Source organism: Mobula hypostoma, chromosome 9 (assembly GCF_963921235.1).
Source record: "Mobula hypostoma chromosome 9, sMobHyp1.1, whole genome shotgun sequence".
Lineage (NCBI taxonomy): Eukaryota > Metazoa > Chordata > Chondrichthyes > Myliobatiformes > Myliobatidae > Mobula > Mobula hypostoma.
Genome location: NC_086105.1, coordinates 111,837,610 through 111,855,855, shown reverse-complemented (window position 1 = coordinate 111,855,855; position 18,246 = coordinate 111,837,610). Strand labels below are relative to the sequence as shown.

General features: G+C 42.0%; 1 protein-coding gene across 9 annotated transcripts in view; it reads right to left on the bottom strand.

The window, feature by feature from the left end:
• The window catches only part of tnrc18 (trinucleotide repeat containing 18), a 227,082-nt gene that overhangs the window by 58,303 nt on the left and 150,533 nt on the right, over positions 1-18,246 (bottom strand). For 8 of the 9 annotated variants that reach the window (XM_063058917.1, XM_063058919.1, XM_063058918.1 and 5 more), the window contains 9 exons: positions 12,261-12,466; positions 10,979-11,125; positions 9,796-9,980; positions 8,195-8,609; positions 6,496-7,458; positions 4,344-4,540; positions 2,621-2,757; positions 2,059-2,187; positions 1,457-1,631 (listed from right to left, as the gene is read on the bottom strand). In XM_063058917.1, coding sequence (XP_062914987.1) covers positions 1,457-1,631; positions 2,059-2,187; positions 2,621-2,757; positions 4,344-4,540; positions 6,496-7,458; positions 8,195-8,609; positions 9,796-9,980; positions 10,979-11,125; positions 12,261-12,466 — 2,554 coding nt within the window. The remainder of the gene's footprint in view (positions 1-1,456; positions 1,632-2,058; positions 2,188-2,620; positions 2,758-4,343; positions 4,541-6,495; positions 7,459-8,194; positions 8,610-9,795; positions 9,981-10,978; positions 11,126-12,260; positions 12,467-18,246) is intronic. The other variant, XM_063058921.1, reaches the window with a different exon arrangement.

Sequence of the window (18,246 nt, the reverse complement as noted above, 5' to 3'; positions counted from 1 at the left end):
TTTTTTTTAATTTTAGGAAGAGTGCCAAATAATAAAAACTTTGCTGAAACATTCATTCTGCTTGCTATCGGCTGACAAATCAGAAATGTAAGCTTCAAACTTGCACTCAGGATTTCCTTACAGATAAAAAAATGAGAAATTCTTTCCAGTCTGCCAGCAGTAAGCAGAGGAACTACATCAGAGAAAATGCTCATACCTGGAGTAATCTCCACTCTGCAAACAACATTAGAAAATGAAAATTTTTATCAAATTCATTTTTCTGACTTAAGCAGCTCGACCAATATATGCTGTCCAATATGAGAATTACATGCAGGAGAGTGATAAGGATATGAAGGTGACCATTATTAAGATCTATAACCTCAAATGAGTGATGATATCTGTGCAATCATTCTCATTGTTACATGCTGATTATTTTAAATATTCATTGGTTTGGAGCAGCTCAAAGACAATTTAGATGTAATTTTAACATGGCAGTGTGGTGCAAATGACTTTGAAAGTAAGGAGATCACATGAGATATATAATGGGCAACCAATTAGATGAATATTTCAGACCGTTATGCAAAGTAAACACAAGCCAATTTGAATCGAGATTTTCTTGACAAAGTTCATCAGGATGAAGCAATGAATAAAAGTACTGAATTATGATGAGATGAATACTGTATGTCGACAGGCGTAACTTCATACGACATTGTTTCATAGATGCCCACCCTTGATAACCTCCAAGAGGATCACAACCTTGCCGTAGTTTGGAAGCTTGCATGCCTCAATGACCCGGAGAGCTATGTTGGGGCTGGAGACAGGGCTTTATGCTTTGGCTCTTGGCGGGGTCACCCATGCCAAACAGGTCAAAGGGTAGAGGTCAGACTAAGTGTGGTCCACTGGTCCTCCAGGCTGGGGGTTCAGCTCAGGGCTAACAACCCTGACTAGTAAAACAAAATTCTTACGGAAACAGCAATGAAGAATCCTTCTAACAGCTGAGTGCGACGGTATTCCTGAGTCTTCACCTGGGACTTGCATGGCTGACAGTAGGAAGCTACTGACACGATAAAGGGAGCCCTGAACACTGCTAGAGATGGAGGACCTTCATTGCTACCCTAAATGCCAGCAGCGTTACAGGCAGTAAGTAAGTATCCTTGACAAGATAGTCTTAAAAATGGGGGTGGGATGGGGATTTCTGAAAATGGGTAGTTACAAAATACTGTCTCTGTTTCTTTCTGGTATGCATTTACACAGGCTGCATTCACATCACACACTTCCATCCGATCGTAATCAAATTAATTGAAGAGCAACTTCAATGATTTATCATTTCAGAAATGCCGCTATCTAAATTGACTGAACAAACAGCCAGGATTACTGAACTATTATTGTAAAACATGGGCAAAACAAATGAGTCAATAGCTTAACAATCAGGTCATCAAAGGACATTCCTGAAGTTTCCTCCCTTCCAGTGGCTCACCTCATGTGAAAAGCTTGAAGATGCATCCTGTTCGTCCCACATTCGGTTTCTCCTTTTCACTTTGACACTCACACTTTCTGTCTCATCCTCTTCATCCTGGTTCACAGTCCTAGCCTTCTTTCTGGCTCCATCGCCCATCTCCATCTCATCTGACAGCAAGAAGCCCTTGCCATGCCTGGTAATCGAGAATAGGCCGTCAAGGGGTGAACAGGGGAAACCTTGCTGAATGGACACACCATTTAGTAACGGGGGGAAAATGAAACACGGCTGCAAAGAGAAAGGTGGCCTGGTGCCGGCTGGTTCTGAATTCTCTAAGGCTCACACTCCGGTAGAGTGCTGGCTTTTTATTTGCTTCCCTGTCTTGCTTGTCTGTCCCCACCCCAGCAGCCCTCTACCACACCAGGGTGATTAGGATTTTTTTCCCAAGAGGTAGCTTGAGAGGTGGAAGTGATTAGGTGTTGATTGCTGATGCTTTCAGTAGGGGCATAGTGGGCTAAATTGCCATACTGCTCAAGCCATTTGGCACTCTCTGATTGCTCAGACAACAGAGGCCAATACGCAGCTAGCCAACGATGAACCATTTCTCTCACGCATTAACTTACTTCCCACTCTTGCTGTCACTTCTCCCTCTATCAACATGCGGTGATGGAGCACTTGAGCCATGCTTTCTCTTTCGTGGCCTTCCGGGTCCTCTCCGTGATAAACTCCTACTTTTCTCATCCCGTTTTTCTCTACAGAAATACAATAAGGATTATTTTGAATGTGACTTAGTAACTAAGCTGTTTGTAGAGGCAAACTATTTCTAGGCCTAGTATTAATTTAGTGAATAAATTGACCCTACCTCCACTTCACGTCACATTACCGACCAGTCCTGTCTTGAAACTTTTCCCGGTTCAAGTTGTCTAGGCTACAGTCATTTTGATACTATTAATTTGGATGTTAATTATTGTTGCCGGGAAGATGGCTTAAACTGGGAGTATGCCTTTTATTCTTGCTTGACTGAGTGCTGTAGCTGCCTTTATTGTGATTGAAAGGGCGACTCTCTAGGGTTTCACATTTCTCCGTTAGTTGTGAGGATTTTAGTGAGGTGACAGCAAGGCAACACCAACCTGGCAGTGATCTGCAGGCTTCTGAATGGGATGTTTTTGAAGCTAAGTCACTTACTCAGAGTCCCTTCTCTTCTGGAGCTTGGCCAGTTCCCTTTGTTTCTCCTTGTATCTCCTCTGAAGTTCTGCCAGCTTCATCCTGTAATCCAGCTCCATAGCATCCATTCCCTCAATGGCAGACTTAATGGAGAACATCTAAATTTGAAAACACATTGTCTTAGAGAAAGTCCTGGAAGGTGCCATGAGTGTTTGAAGCGGAATCTACACTTGCAAAACAAGGAATTGGATCTCCCCCTTATTTGGTGTGCTAAATGTGTTTTGTGCATCATTTTAATATCAATTTGGGGGTCACAGAAAATCTATCACAAAGCTGGGTCATTCTATCTTAAAGAAATCACAGCCTTAATTCTCTCGAACTTGGAAGTCTTGGAATTTGAGTTGCATGTTTGCATACAGGAGCTAGTTCCAGACTCCACAGTTGCTGGGTCAGCTGTACACAGCCTGCGGAGAAAGGGTTCAGTTCTATTCATGCCTATCCTCCATGACAGGCAAACACATTGCCTTGGAGGAGTGGGAAAATGGAAGGTGGCGGTAAGGGTGGGTGGAGAGAGGGGAACCGGCTCTAGCTTCTTCTCATGGAGACCATTACACTGAGCAATGGAAATATTCTGCGCCACAATGGGCAGCAAGGTCACTGTTTTCTGATCATCGAGCACAGAGATGTGCAATGCAGGCACACTGCAATCTGAGACAGGACTGGCTGTAGACTGCAAATCTTTGATGCCATTCCTGACACATGGTGGCTATGAGTGCCATGCACATTGAAAGGCACAAATAGCGATGTAGAAATGATACCTGTGCTGGGATTGTAAATGATACCTCGATCGTGACAGGAAATGTCTGGAGCCATTTCCTCATAGGTGGGACTTCAACAGGAAATGAAGGCAAATACTTCAAAACAGGTGAAAAAACGATGTAGACGTAAAATCAGGCCAGTCTAATTTCCATGTAAATATCTCCACAGATGAGAAATTAAAATACTACAAAGGGAATTTGTAAAGTATTCTCCACATACAAATATTTTACTAGCAGTTAAGAGTAAAGGTTCATTCTGACACCTACAGTTTATGTTCTATGGTTGAATGACCCAACAGTTTAAACTTTCTCCACCAAACAGTGATAATTAAATGTATTCTAAATACTGTAAATACGTTAGCATAGAAGCGTGCTTCATGTCATGCAGATGTACATGTAATTTAGATAAAAGTCTTTTACCTACATTTACCAACAAAGGGAATAAACAGCAAAATGGAGTAAAATGTGTATGGCCTGCAAATATTGAAAGCTCATATAAAAATATTTAAATAAACTGTGTTCTTTATGTGAAAGAAGGTGTTAACTGAGCTTAGTGGATGAACTGTTGAATAGTATATGGTTCTAGTTTCAAGTTCCACATCAGAAATGAGCATAAAATTTAAGGAAATGGTTCTTTGCATAACTGAGGGATTGCTGCACTGCTGGCAAACTGCCCTTCAAATATATTGACTAATCTCTGTCGAGTTACAGTCTTTGCGGTGCACAAATTGGTTACGGTATTTCATGTGTCTACTCTTAAGCAAAATGTGGCAATGGCAAAAAGGGCAACGAGATCTCTTGAGGTTGTGAAAATGGCATATAAATGCAAAACTTTATCCTTTCTATAATTTCAGAAAGATAATACTGGTGTGCCGTGTGTTACTGTGTGGCTCAGTTTGGCTTTAGTTTTGATATAATTAACTCACAGGTTCATCCTTCTTCTGCATCCAGCTGTATCTTTTGTTTGGATTTAGCTCCCGGGGGAGCCTGATGGTCACTGGCCCACTCTTGGTATCTCCAAGAACTTCGATTCCAAGCAAAGGCATGGAATCCATCAACAATGCTTGTGTGCTAGCAGCAAGAAGGCTTTCTAAGTCCGAGTGGGTCCCTCCTCCTTCAGGGCCTTCAAGGAAACCAGAAATGGAAACTTAATTTCTTAAAAGGCTTCTTCTTCCTCAGTATTAGACACAATACCTTTCTTTCAAAAGGAATGACAATATATCCAATTTCTGTGTAATAGCCATAGTGTGTTTCCACAAAGGCTATGCTACTGAAACAATAGTCCAGAGGCTTGGTGAAATACACCAGAGAACTTGAGTTCAAATCCTGGTGAGGCAGCTTGTGAATCTTTTTTTAGGGAAGTTTTTAAAATGTTTAGATAAAATCCTGGTATCAGCACTAAGTGACCCCCATGAGGTTCTGGACCATTGTAAAAACCCATCTGGGTTCACTGAAGTAACCCTGCTACCTCTGGGTCCCATGCTTGACCCCAGTCCCAAACCCGTGTGTCAGTGGCCTGACAAGCCACTCAGTTCCATGAGACTGAAGGCAACCAGAGACAGGCTCTAAATGTCAACTGTACCCATAACACCTGTGTTCAAAGCCAAATGCTTCTGGACGTCATTCTTTTGTTTGTTGAACTAAAATAGCACCTGATATTGAATGTAGCTTATAAGACAAAATGCAGCATAGTGAGGCAGAAAGATTTTCCTTTCTCTTCAACATTCAGCCAGTGCCTATTTCATCCACCCTGTTCTAACTCTCAGCCCCCGCACCATCTACACACCCAATCACCCCCCCCCCAACGTCAGACCTTTGGGCCACTTGAAGTCTTTGGAATTAAACTCCCATCAAGTGACGTTGACATCCTGATTTTCAGCCTGACAGTGGAATCGGAGAGTTTGTAATTGGCACGGATTCACTCCAAGTTTTTTTAGTTTTTTCCTGTCTATTTTTTTCAATGTGTTAACTATACACTTGGGAAAATAAGCATCCCCAGTCCATTTTAGCAGAGTGTGACCATACATCAAATATCAGAGATTTATCTTGAAGCACACCACTAGCAATCCAATTTATTTAATGTCCTGTCTCTTGATTTTATATTATGACGAATCAAATTAGTTGAAAGGAGGCTCAGGCAGAAAGAAATTCTACGCTGACAGACTCTAAATCATGGAATTAAGAAAAGGCAACACCGGATACACAGAAATGTGAGCAAACAAAAATATTTATTAATTTACTGCATTTAAAATTTCAAATTTTAGAAGCCTCTCTGTTTCCATCTCAATTAAATCATGCAATACTTTACAGGCGTTACAATAACCCCTACGCTGGTGACAGAATCAGAGTGCTCTGATTCTCTGCATTGATAATGGTGTACCGGATAGTGCTCATTTAATGCTACGAAAGGGGACTGCAGTGGTTCTTCCCAGCAAAAATATAAAGTGTTATGAATAATTATCAAAATAGGTCTAAATTTTATTGACTGAGAGTCTATAATCATTTGTGTCATGTCATCTTCAAAAGTGACATTTTCAGTATTGGAAGATCGTAGATTTGATTCTTAAGGTTGAAAAAAAAATTCAACAACACGTCCAATCATTTGTGGATGGACAACGTATAATTATTTGGTATTAGATGTGCATATTATAATGTATATATTATATTAGCTGATTAATATATACAAATACATATGCATTATATACATATAATGGGTGCATTTAAGGCAGAGATAGATAGGTTCTTGATTAACCAGGGCATCAAAGGATATGGGGAGAAGGCAGGGGAGTGGGGAAGACTGGAAGAATTGGATCAGCCCATAATTGAATGGCAGGGCAGACTTGATGGGCCAAATGGCCTACTTCTGCTCCTATATCTTATGGTTTTATTATATATATATATATATATGTGTGTGTGTGTGTGTGTATACACACACACATGTAAATGTGTGTGTGTATGTAATCTGTTAACTGCAGTTTTTTTTCTATCTGAGCCTCATTTAACACTGATTCAATTCCTCATAATACAATATAGAATCCCCAAGGGCAGGGGAAGAAAAGGCAAAAAGAGGTTACTTACGTCTACTGATCTCACTTGTTTTGCGCCGTTCCAGTTCAAGTTCAGCGATTTCACTCAGCAAGGCAATGCCAATGAGGGAGGAGCTGTCAGCCACACTGAAGTCAGAAGGCATTGGGAGAACAGCGGGCAGGGTGGGCTGGACTGCCATCGAACACGCCTGGGGAAGCTCGGCAGCAGCCACCAGAGCATTCATTCCAGCCATAGGATCATCTGGTTTTATTTCTGGGGTATGACTATCAGGGATCTGAAAACACAGCAATTCCTGTTTCATCTCAAAGTGCTCAAAGTCAGACTCCGTTGTGTTCGAAGGAGCGCCCGGTAGCCCCTCTTCACCAGTGCTCTCAATGTCCACCTTCTCGGTCTTAAAGTAACAGTCGTCATGCTCGGGCAGTTCCTCTGCTTTTGACTCCACCACCTCAGAATGTGTCGTAGTGCTTTGATAGTCACCAAGAGGAGAGCCGGCCTGCACTTGTTGCAGCTCTGTCTTGGCCTCCACCTCGGTAGTGCAAGCTATTGTCCGGTAAGGTGACTGGCAGCTTTGGTGATCCTCTTGGCTCTCTAGAACAGGTGAGGCTTTGGGTTCTGTGGTCAGGTCTGTTGGTTCACTGTCCACCTCTCCAGCAAACAGCATGGGTTTGCTTTGCAGCTCAAGGTGTCGGTCACACTGAGTTTTGTTGTCCTCGAGGTCAATCAAATCTTCACATTGCACTTTGATCTGAATTGGCTCTGTGTGTATGCTGGGCGGCAAGTCTTCCTGTGCTGCTGGGGAATGCAAGTGTATGGGCTTCACATCGGGTGAGGATGGAGTATCAGAACAGGTTATGGGCTCCGAAGATTCAGCTGGCAATGGTACATCTGGTGCCAAACCATCAGCATCAGCGGCAGCTGTAGGCTGTAGGAGGTAGGGGTAATGACTACTGAAGGATGTTGGGAGGGACCGATAAGAATATCCTTGAGGAATTTCTATAAAATACAGAAAAAGAAACATGTGAGTTACCTGATAAATAAATTAAATTTGTTAACTCAGTCAAAAGTTGACATATATTGCAAAAGTTTCTGCGTCCAATGCTCAAAGTTCATTTTATATAAGCACACACATAAGTCAACAGTATTCCTTAAAGATGATCAAACCTCCACAGTTATCATACATGGAATTAGTAAGAGAATCCTCTGAAGGGCCAAGTGACCTTAAGAGAAACACTGATCTTGAAATTATCTCCAATGTTACTTTGTGACATTGGATATGGAAGGTAGAACCAGTCAGTCAGAACTGGCTTCTATGAGACCAATTCTGTAGCACAAACAACTTGGGCCCTTTTCAAATGGATGTATTCATGTTGAGATCCGAAAATGAAAGATGGACAGTGAAGAGTCTGGGCAATGTAATAGATAGTCAACATACAATATTCATGTTAAGTTGACTGAAGACCACAATGTGAACTCTGATAAAGACTTGACTTCTGACACATGAACTCCATTTATAGAAAGGAAGAAGCCTCAACACTAATGGAAGGACATTATACAGGTCAAAGTTTCCCTGGCCAGAAGATAAGGAATCTGCAGAGACTGCACAATATAAGATGCATTTGATGTAATCATCGATATCTGTAAATTGCACGGCCTGGGTAAGATTTTCCACATTTCCATGTGATAGTACAATTGTTTCACATGATGATAAAAATCAACAGGCTTTCCTTACCAGGGAATAAGGCTTGGAAAGGAGCTGAACCTTCTTTCTCCAAGCCTTTCTTCTCCGACTCTTCGGATACCTCCACCTTCTGGGACAGAGCTGGAGTTGGAGTTGGTGACCCATGGGGAGGGCTGACAGGATGGGAGGCTGGAGGTGGTGAAGGATAAGCTTGTGGGGGCAAGGCCTCCCCCATGTCAGCTCTTACATCAGGCTTCAGTTTTAACCTAGGGGATGAGTTGTGCGATGAGGGGGGTGGGGTATCTGTCTTGTGATAGGAGGTGGACGGCACTGGGGAGTGCGATGGGTGCCTCTTCTGTAATAGTCCTGACGAGGAGGTCACGATGCCAGGTTTGTTTCCCTCAGCAGTCCTCTTGCACACTTTCTCTTCCACCTCACTTCTGTGCTCATTTGCTTTCAGTCTTTCCTGTGGTAAAATTGAAAATCCGGTATGTAGTGAGTGCATTATTTTGATGATAAACAAAGACAAAAAAAAAAATAAGGATTATACAAGTGCTTCAAAAATATATTAACCCTTTTGGATTAGACCTGGCAAATGGACAAAGGATTAGGAATCATAATTTTACAGTATTTTAAGTTACAAGAGCTACATCTGCTACTGTGAAAATGCAGATCTTCCTTGGACAATGCAAGTGGCAGATGGAAACCACTAGGAAAATTACTTAAGACCATAAGACATAGGAGCAGAATTAGGCCATTCAGCCCATTGAGTCTGCTCTGCCATTCCATCATGGTTGATCCCAGATCCCACTCAACCCCTTCTTGCCATATCCTTTGATGCCCTGACTGATCAGGAAATGATCAACTTCCACCTGAAATACACACAAGGACTTGGCCTCCACCACAGTCTGTGGCACAGCATTCCACAGATTTGCTACTCTCTGGGCTAAAAAAATTCCTCCTTACCTCTGTTCTAAAGTGTGCCCTCTAGTTCTGGATAACCCCGCCATAGGAACCATCCTCTCCACATCCACCCGATCTAGTCCTTTCAACATTTGGGGTGCTTCGTGTATCTGCTGCTTCCTTGTTCAATTCACTCAGTTTATCCCTTGCTTCTCCACCTCTCTGATGCCACGGTCCCAATTTATCCATCCCAACTTAGCCCCGGACTAGTTACTCGCGGTCATGGAGTCACAGCATGGAAACAGAGCCACCAAGTCCGTGTCAACCATCAGCCCATCAGTTTGGTGTATTTCTAAATAATCCCATTTATCCTCCCTATATTCCAATCTACCATTTACGGGGCAACTCTGGTGGTCAATAATCCAACCAATCTGCATGCATTTCAGATGTGGGAGAAAACTGGATCACCTGTGTCTCAGGTAGAGCATCCAGGCAGGAGAAGCGGTCAGTACTGAAACTGGGTCACTGGAGCTGTGAGACAGGTGACACTACTCACTATTCCCTCACAGCATCAATGTTTGCCATCAGCAAGCAGATATTTGGTTGTATGTATAAGTCCTGACACAATATCATGGACGGGGGCTGTAGTGCCCAGATATTTACCACACTTGGCATTAAAGGATCTGCCAGCCCACTTAATCCGACTGGCAGGCTGGTGAAAGACGGGAGCGGTTACTGAGCGGACTTACGACAAGCTGTGCGCTGCGCTGGAGTTCCATGGCGTGGGCTGCCTGCTGCTGAAGCACGTACAGCTCGTGCTGGCGGAGGAGCTGCTGGTGAGACAGTAACTGGAGCTGGTGGGCGTGCTGCAGGGAGCTCCCGGTTGGAGGGTACATCGAAGGCCACAGAGGAGGGGCTCTTTCCATTAATTCAGCTAGAAAACATACAAGGTGATCACCATCAGGACAATGAGATAACAGGCTGAGCACAGTACAGTGGTTGCAGTGGCAAAACTGAAGCAGAGAAGAGCAAAACTACTAAAGACCAAAAGGCTTTATATCTGTTTGTTTTCCGCTCCCAATATACACACATAAAATCCTTCCCCGCCACACCCCCATCCCGTACTCCAGTTGGCATATAGTGAAATGGTCCCATTCCAGCAAGTTGCCTACTCTTCTGAATTGAACTGATATCCCGAAGATGTCAGCTACTGTTTGCTCAAAATCAGATGCACAATAATTAACTAAATCCTTTACGGAAGGGTGTATTGGTTTCCAGGTATGTCACCTCTGTCCCACATACGTATACCCCAGTTACTGTCCTTCAACAAGTGAGCTAGTCTTTAATTTGCAACTGTGGGTGGATATAGGCCTTACTTGGCGGGCAGCAGAACCAGGAGAACCTCTCAGGCATTGGTAGCCACCAGTGTGCGAGTGAAACAACCACCACTTCCATTGCATACCCAGTGCAGAGGGCTCACACAGCTGAAGGTGCTAATGTCCACCCCTACCCAGTCATGGTGAGGTAGCACCTTACAACAGCACTGACCTAAGCATCATAGATACCTCATGGCTGTAGGAAGCTTATTGTAAATTGCCCCATTATGACATTAGGGTTAAATCGGAGGCTGCTGGGCAGTGCGGATCAAAGGGCCAGAAGAGACTATTCCACGCTGTTTCTCAAAATAAAAATAAAATCAAATAAATCTGTTTCAAACATCAAAATCCATTTGCTGGTACCACACCCACCCTGCTAATGTTCAATGTTGTATCTCCCACCTTAGGCATACATTTAAACACACTGTGTTGGCTGCTATCTCCAATATCAGTTCTCAGCCCTGTTTTTAAAGAGGAACTTCTCCCTTCCAATTCAGTACATGTGGACAAATGCAAATCTGACCCTTTCTCTAGAACACCTTCCTTGTCAACGTACCAAAGTGCGGTAAATGTTCTGTCGGAATTACAACCAGCTGCCCTGACTGTGGGTCTCTTGCAAATTGGTACGTGGATGGCATAGAGCTGGGTATGCTGGGGGGAAATCCTGGTGGCACTCCCTGGTGTAATGATGGATGACCCAGTCCTGCCCAAAGCAAAAGAGAAAAAAAAACTGGATGTGAAGGCAGTCCACAAAATGCTCTGACCCTTTATACTTACAAAATTAAATAACATATAGATAACATGTATCAAGTATAAAATTCACCAGATTAAGTAACATATACAAAGAATTATTCATTATGAACTCATTTCAGATTCAATGTCAGCCAAAACTAGATGATTTAAACATGACAAATGTCAGCTGGTGACTCTGCCTTATGACAATTACTGAATTGCACACATCTATTGTCATCGGTCATCAGATCCACCAGAATTAAAGGACAGATCTCTTCTGAACCATGAGTCATTTGGCCTTTAACCTAAAGTGGATTGAAACATACTTGGGGATCTGGGCTAAGTCATTACTGTGTATACAGAACTGAGGTGACCCTCAATGTCACTAGTCCTAGGACAGATAAAGCAAGAGAGAGGTTCCCCCGCCCCCCAATCCATTCTTTTAGGATACTCCAAGTACTGAGAGCCACTCAGTTTGGATGATACTTGCAATGAAAAATATAAATCACACACAATATGCAGTCTGGATATAAACTTAAAGACTAACCAGATGACAAGGGTACTGGACTGTAGCATGTTCCAGCCCAATGAGCCAAAATCTGTCAGTGAAATGGTGACTAGTAAAGCCTTGAGGTTTACTTCAACATCTCCAGAAGACGCAGCGCTATGATGCTGAAAAAGGTTTAATCCAGACTAGACCAAAATTGCAACCCATTCTGGCTGTCTTGGTACTAACAAGGACATTCAACTGTTCTATGACAGGATTTTCATCAGCCCAGGTCTTTTCCTGACATAAAGCTCCTCTAAACGATGCCAACAATGCTGCAATATATCAAACCCAGGGACTGTAAATGTAAGAGTTGCTGGTATATATAATTTCTGGAGAAGCTTATTTAATTCATTGCCTTCTAACTCCTGGAGACTTTACTAAAATTTACATCTGTTTAAGAGATAACTTGAGTAAGAAATGCCAGATGGGAAGTAGAACCAGTGTGAAATGTGCACACCAGCACAGGCTAATAGGTTTCATGGTTTGATTCTGTGATTTAAATCTCCAAAACCTACTAAGTTAATAAAGACAATTCCATATATGGAGGAGTACTGACCATAGGGATGTCCTGTCAGCCACATGGAGGGACTACCTGTGCGTGGAAGCCAGGGATGAGATGCTAGGTGTGAGGTAGGATCGGTAGGCCAGCGCCCAGATCCAGCCAGAGCTGGGCCTCCCATCACCATCAGATTTGAATTCAGACCACCGCTGCTGCAGCCCACAGGATGTAACCGGGCAAAATCTGCCAACTCTTTACTCTCTCTGTAGGTGGACATGGAAAGAGCAAAAATTAGATTCAATCAAAACTAAAACAGAATCTCACCTTATAATCTAAATCATACATTGCACAAAGAAAATCTACACTCAGTAGCCACTTTATTCGGTACCTGCTTATTAATGTAACTATCTAATCAATCAGTCATATGGCAGCAACTCAATGCATAGGAGCATGCAGACATGGTCAAAAGGTTCAATTGTTGTCAGACCAAACATCAGAATGGGGAAGAAATGTGGCATACGAGAGGTGATTGATAAGTTTGTGGCCTAAGGTAGAAGGAGTCAATTTTAGAAAACCTAGCACATTTATTTTTCAACACAGTCCCCCCCCCTAAATTTACACACTTAGTCCAGTGGTCGTGGGGCATACGGATCTTGGACCTCCAGAAAGTGCCCACAGCAGGGGTGATTGATAAGTTCGTGGCCCAAGGTAGAAGGAGATGAGTTACTAACTTCAAACTTTCTGAATTATCACTCAGAGAGTTGAACTGCATGTGCATGTAACGAGAGCTGTATAACTCATCTCTTTCTACCTTAGGCCACTAACTGATCAATCTCCCCTTCGGTGGGCACTTTCTGGAGATCCAAGATCCATATGCTCCACGACCACCGGACTAAGTGTGTAAATGTAGGAGGGGACTATGTTGAAAAATAAATGTGCTAGGTTTTCTAAAATTGACTCCTTCTACATTAGGCCACGAACTTATCAAGCACCCCTCGTGAGTGACTTTGAGTGTAGAATGATTGTTGGTGCCAAAAGGGGTGGTTTGAGTATCTCAGAAACTGCCGATCTCCTGGGATTTTCACACACAACAGCCTCTAGAGTTTACAGAGGATGGTGCAAAAAACAAAAAAAAATCCAGTGAGTGGCAATTCTGTGGGTGAAAATGACTTGTTAATGAGAGAGGTCAAAGGAGAACGACCAAACTGGTTGAAATTGACAGAAAGGCAACAGTAACTCAAAAAAAGCCACGTTACCGAGGTGTGCAGAACAGCATCTCTGAATGCACAACACATCAAATCACCCACAGCAACAGAAAACCACAAACGTACACTCAATAGCCATTTTAAAAGGTACAGTAGGAATCTAATAAAGTGGCCATGAAGTGTACGTGCGTTTAAAATTTATTTTGAAACAACAATAGAGAGTGTTAAATGAAAACCATTACAACACTAATTTCTGAATGCACCCATATAAATAATTTATAATCAGAATCAGGTTTTGCGGCAGCAGTACACAATACATAATAGAGGAAAAAACCTGTAAATTGCAGTATAAACATATATATTATATAGTTAAATTAAATAAGTAGTGCAAACAAAAATTAGTGAGGTAGTGTTCATGGATTCAAGGTCCATTCAGAAATTGGACGACTGAGAGTAAGAAGCTATTCCTGAATTGTTGTGTGTGTGCCTTCAGATTTCTGTACCTCCTTCCTGATGGTAGCAATGAGAAGGGGGCATGCCCTGGGTGATGGGGGTCCTTGATGAAGGATGCCATCTTTTTGAGACATCAGACCTTGAAGATGTCCTGGGAAAACTTTGTGTGAAATACATTTTTAAATCCCTGAAGAAATAAAAATCCAAATGCACCAATAATCTAATGTATTTTCCTTATTTTCCTTTTTTCATTTGGGGAAAAAATCGTAAGGTGTGTCAATGGGGTAACATTATACTGCCACATTGGGGTGGGGTATGGGTGGGCAAGGAGCTGCTTCTAGCCTCTAGCTTTTCAATACAGGAGAGAAACTGAATATTTCAATCCTCCAGCATGGAACACCTTCCACTGAGATTCTGGCTGATCTGGGAGCAAATTTAATTTTGGAAATCAGCAGCGCAAATCTTTTTTTCTACTGGATAAATTTGAGGAATCTGAATATATTTCATAACCATTCATTTAAATACAATGAAAGAAAGAGACGTAATTAAGTTGCTATTTCAGGAAGGCTATTTTCCAGTGGTCTGAAAGGAAAGTCAAGTAAAGATTATTGTCATGTGCACAAGTACAGAAAAGTACTGGCAGAACGTAAAACTTGCTTGTTTGCATGTATGTTCACAACACACACAATTTAAAACATATGCAAGAGTGAAGTGGAAAAAAACTTGCAGAACTAGATGTTAGTGCCATAAAAAGCATGCCAGAAATATATCCATTATAGTGCAAGAAGTGATCCACATTGTTCTGTTCCTGAGGTCGAATTTGGTTGTTCATGATGGATTTCAAAAAGCTGATTTTTTTTTTTGGAAAATAACTGTTCAGATAGAAAATGACCAAGAACCTAAGGGACTAAATCCAGAAATCAATAGCCTGGCATGTGTATGTGAGCTTTTGCCTTTTGCCATCACAGAGCAGAAATACGGGTGTATGTGCTTTACAGCTTTTTAGGTGTTGAGGAAAAAAACTGATGACAGTTGATTTGACGGGTGAAGCAATTTGCTTAACAATGACACATTAACCTGTGTGGATTGGTTTATTTAAAATCGAACCAAACAATGCTGAAGGTGAAACTGCAGGACATCAGTCTATTGCCAGACAAGGGCCATGGATGAATATTTACTGGTAGTGGATGTTAAATTCACGGAAGAGTGGGAGAGTGAAAGGATGTGGAGGGACAGATTTCTGCAAGGCTCTGACCTAAGCAGTAACTCACAAACTTCCTGAAGTTGAAGCACAAATGGTCAAATTTGTATTTTGCAAAACCTTACAGTGTTATCTTTTACGTACATGCACATAGCTATTGTGAGAGAGCTGGGAAAGTGAAGTTTGAAAGCACTTTATAATACGAACATCTTAAGCTTTCATCTTTGACTTATCTGTGCAAGCAGAAAGACAGGAAAGCATAAATCACTCAACAGTCTAACAGCACTGCACCTTAGTGTAAAGCAGTGCATGGTCTCTCCCTCCCTGTGCACACACACATAGCATTGCTAACAAAAGGCAAACAACTTCTGAGGAAATCAGCCAATGCCACTAGTCTCCAGTCGGTTGTTTCAAAAACCTTTCATCCCTGACAAATAAAAGAAGGGCCATAAAAAAAGATATTTTTAAGAAAACATTGTTTTCTCTCCAAAGACAAATTCTCCCCCATTCTTCTACTTTGATAAGTGCAGGCTAAAAGCTTTTCTGTCACTTATGTGGGGCCAAGCAAGCTGCTTTCTTTCACTCTAACACCATTGGTTAGTTTTCATCAGTATTAAGGTCAAGTTTGAAACAATATAATCTTCCACAAAATGTGATCATGACCAGTTGCCTTATCCCCTAAACCAAAGTGGCTTGAGTTGTTGTTATTTGAAGTGCCAGATTCAAGAAGTGTGTATAGGGAAGGTAAAACAGACTTAGACCATAAAACCATATGACATAGATTTAGGCTATTCAGCCCATCAAGTCTGCTCCACAATTCTATCATGGCTGATTTATTATCCCTCTCAACCCCATTATCCTGCCTTCTCCCCGTAATCTTTGATGTCCTTACTAATCAAGAACCTCTCAACCTCTTCTTTAAATATGACTTGGCCTCCACAGCCATCTGTGACAATAATTTCCACAGATTTGCCACCCTCTGGTCCTAGACTGCCCCACTCTAGCAAACATCTTCTCCATGTCCACTCTGTTTAAACCTATCAATATTTGATGGGTTCCAATGGGATCACTCCCTCATTCTTCTAAACTCTAGTGAGAACGGGTCCAGAGCCAAACACCCCCTCATTGTTTAACTCTTTCATTACTAGGATCATTCTTGTTACAAGAGTTCAACTGGCAGAAAAAGTTATTTCTGAACAATGCAGTTATCTATTGGAAGTCCAGCCTGTGCTTGCTCGTCTTCAATGCAGACTCAAAGGAACACAAAAACGAGTGGTTGTCCCATTACTTATACTTCACACACACATACTAAAGCACAGATAGTCTCCCTCCCAACACAAGCACGCACGCACGCACGCACACAAGCACCACTATGCAGATGCACATGCATACAGTCACAAACACATACAAACACACATGCTTGTACAAATGCTAAGTAAAGTTTAAAGCCAAGTCAAAGTCAAATTCAATTACCAAAGTATGTTTCTGTCACCATATACTACCTTGAGGTTCATTTTCCTGCAGGCTTTACAGGAAGAATTTTGGAAAACTATACATAAACAAAGACCGACAAACAACTAATGTGCAAAAAGAGAACACGGTGCAAATAAAAAGATGATACTGAGAACATGAGTTGGAAAGAGCCCTTGAAAGTCAGCCTGCAGGTTGTCAAATCAGTTCAGAGGTTAGAAGACACAAGAGGATGTAGGCAGATACTGGTAGACAGATAGGCAGTCACAGACTCACGCTGAAAAGCACCAGTGCAGCTACATGCGCTTGCATACACAGGTACACACAGATACAGGCATATACATGATTTGAAAAGCAGGCAGGGATACATGGGCATATACATATAGATGCACATATGAATTAGCAGGTGAAGAAGACAGTTTACTTTCCTGCTGCAACAGATCTCTGCTTCTGATGAGCCAAGTTGTGATGTGACACTAACATTAGCTGAGGACTAGCCTCTAATCAACATTTGCTCAAAGTAAGCTTTTCCTGGTGACATAAAGCAGTGTTCTACATTTTAGGAGGGAGAACTTTCAAGTGTACAGAAAAAATACTCAAAATAAAGAAGTGCTTCTTTGCCTCTACTATTCTTTCCAAAGAACTTCAGAAGTCTTCATATGCTACATTACTATTCTTCTATAATCTGGAAGGACTGCACCATCCAACCCTTGTGTATCAGCAGTTGGTTGGAGCTGACAACTTTAAATCTATCCTGTATTACCAAGAGCCAAGAGAGTGGACTTCACCTTTGTTATGTTGTGCTAAGCCAGCAGTGGTCATATAGCACACTGACCCACAAATCTCCCCCAGCACACCCCTGTGCTAGTGTCCTTCGAGTCAGTGGGTTTGGGTTCATATCAGTGCAATGCTGTGGGAATATTGATGGGGCATTCAACCAAGGCCTCATTAGCCCTCTCTAGGGCAAAAGATCACTGTGGTGTTATTCCAAAGCCCTGACACTTATTCATCTCGCCAGCACCAATAAGGTACAACGCCTAACTATTGTCACGTTGCTATTCGTGACAACTTGTTATCCCATCTCCGACAATACAGAAGTGTCTAGAATGCTAAAATCACACATTACCTGTAAGGTTATTTGGGAGTTATAAAAGGAACAGTAAAAAAATCTCAATCCTTTCAAATTCAGCAGCATGTGATAATTATTGATACCTCCATGTACGCAGGGATTACAGATGATTATAGAGAGATTCTCTGTTGCCATTCACCACATTTTCACCACACTTAAAAACAAGCCTGGTCTCTTATCTATAGATAATATTTATGTAAATTTTGGAACACACTGTTAATATTTTCATAAAGAAACAAAATGACCTTAAGGGGAAGGTATAGGCTACAGTTGATATATAATGATATTTTTTGGGTGAGTCCCAATCAGTAACCATATAACAAAAGAGAAAAACCAACTGTTGGGAATCAGGATTATTTAACAACATTAAGACAAATAAACTAATAAAGGATTGCTTTGTGCTCAACCATCAGCTCTTTCATCTTGGATTCATGCCAGCTTACGCAACACAGCTGTACCCATGTCACTCTGTTTAGTTTGACCCTGCCTTGTTGACTCGGGTTGGTGGAGCAGCAGACGATGTTGTGTCTTGCAGCGGTACCTGGAGGCCTTGAGGGAGCAGGCTCGTGGGCAGTGGTGTATATT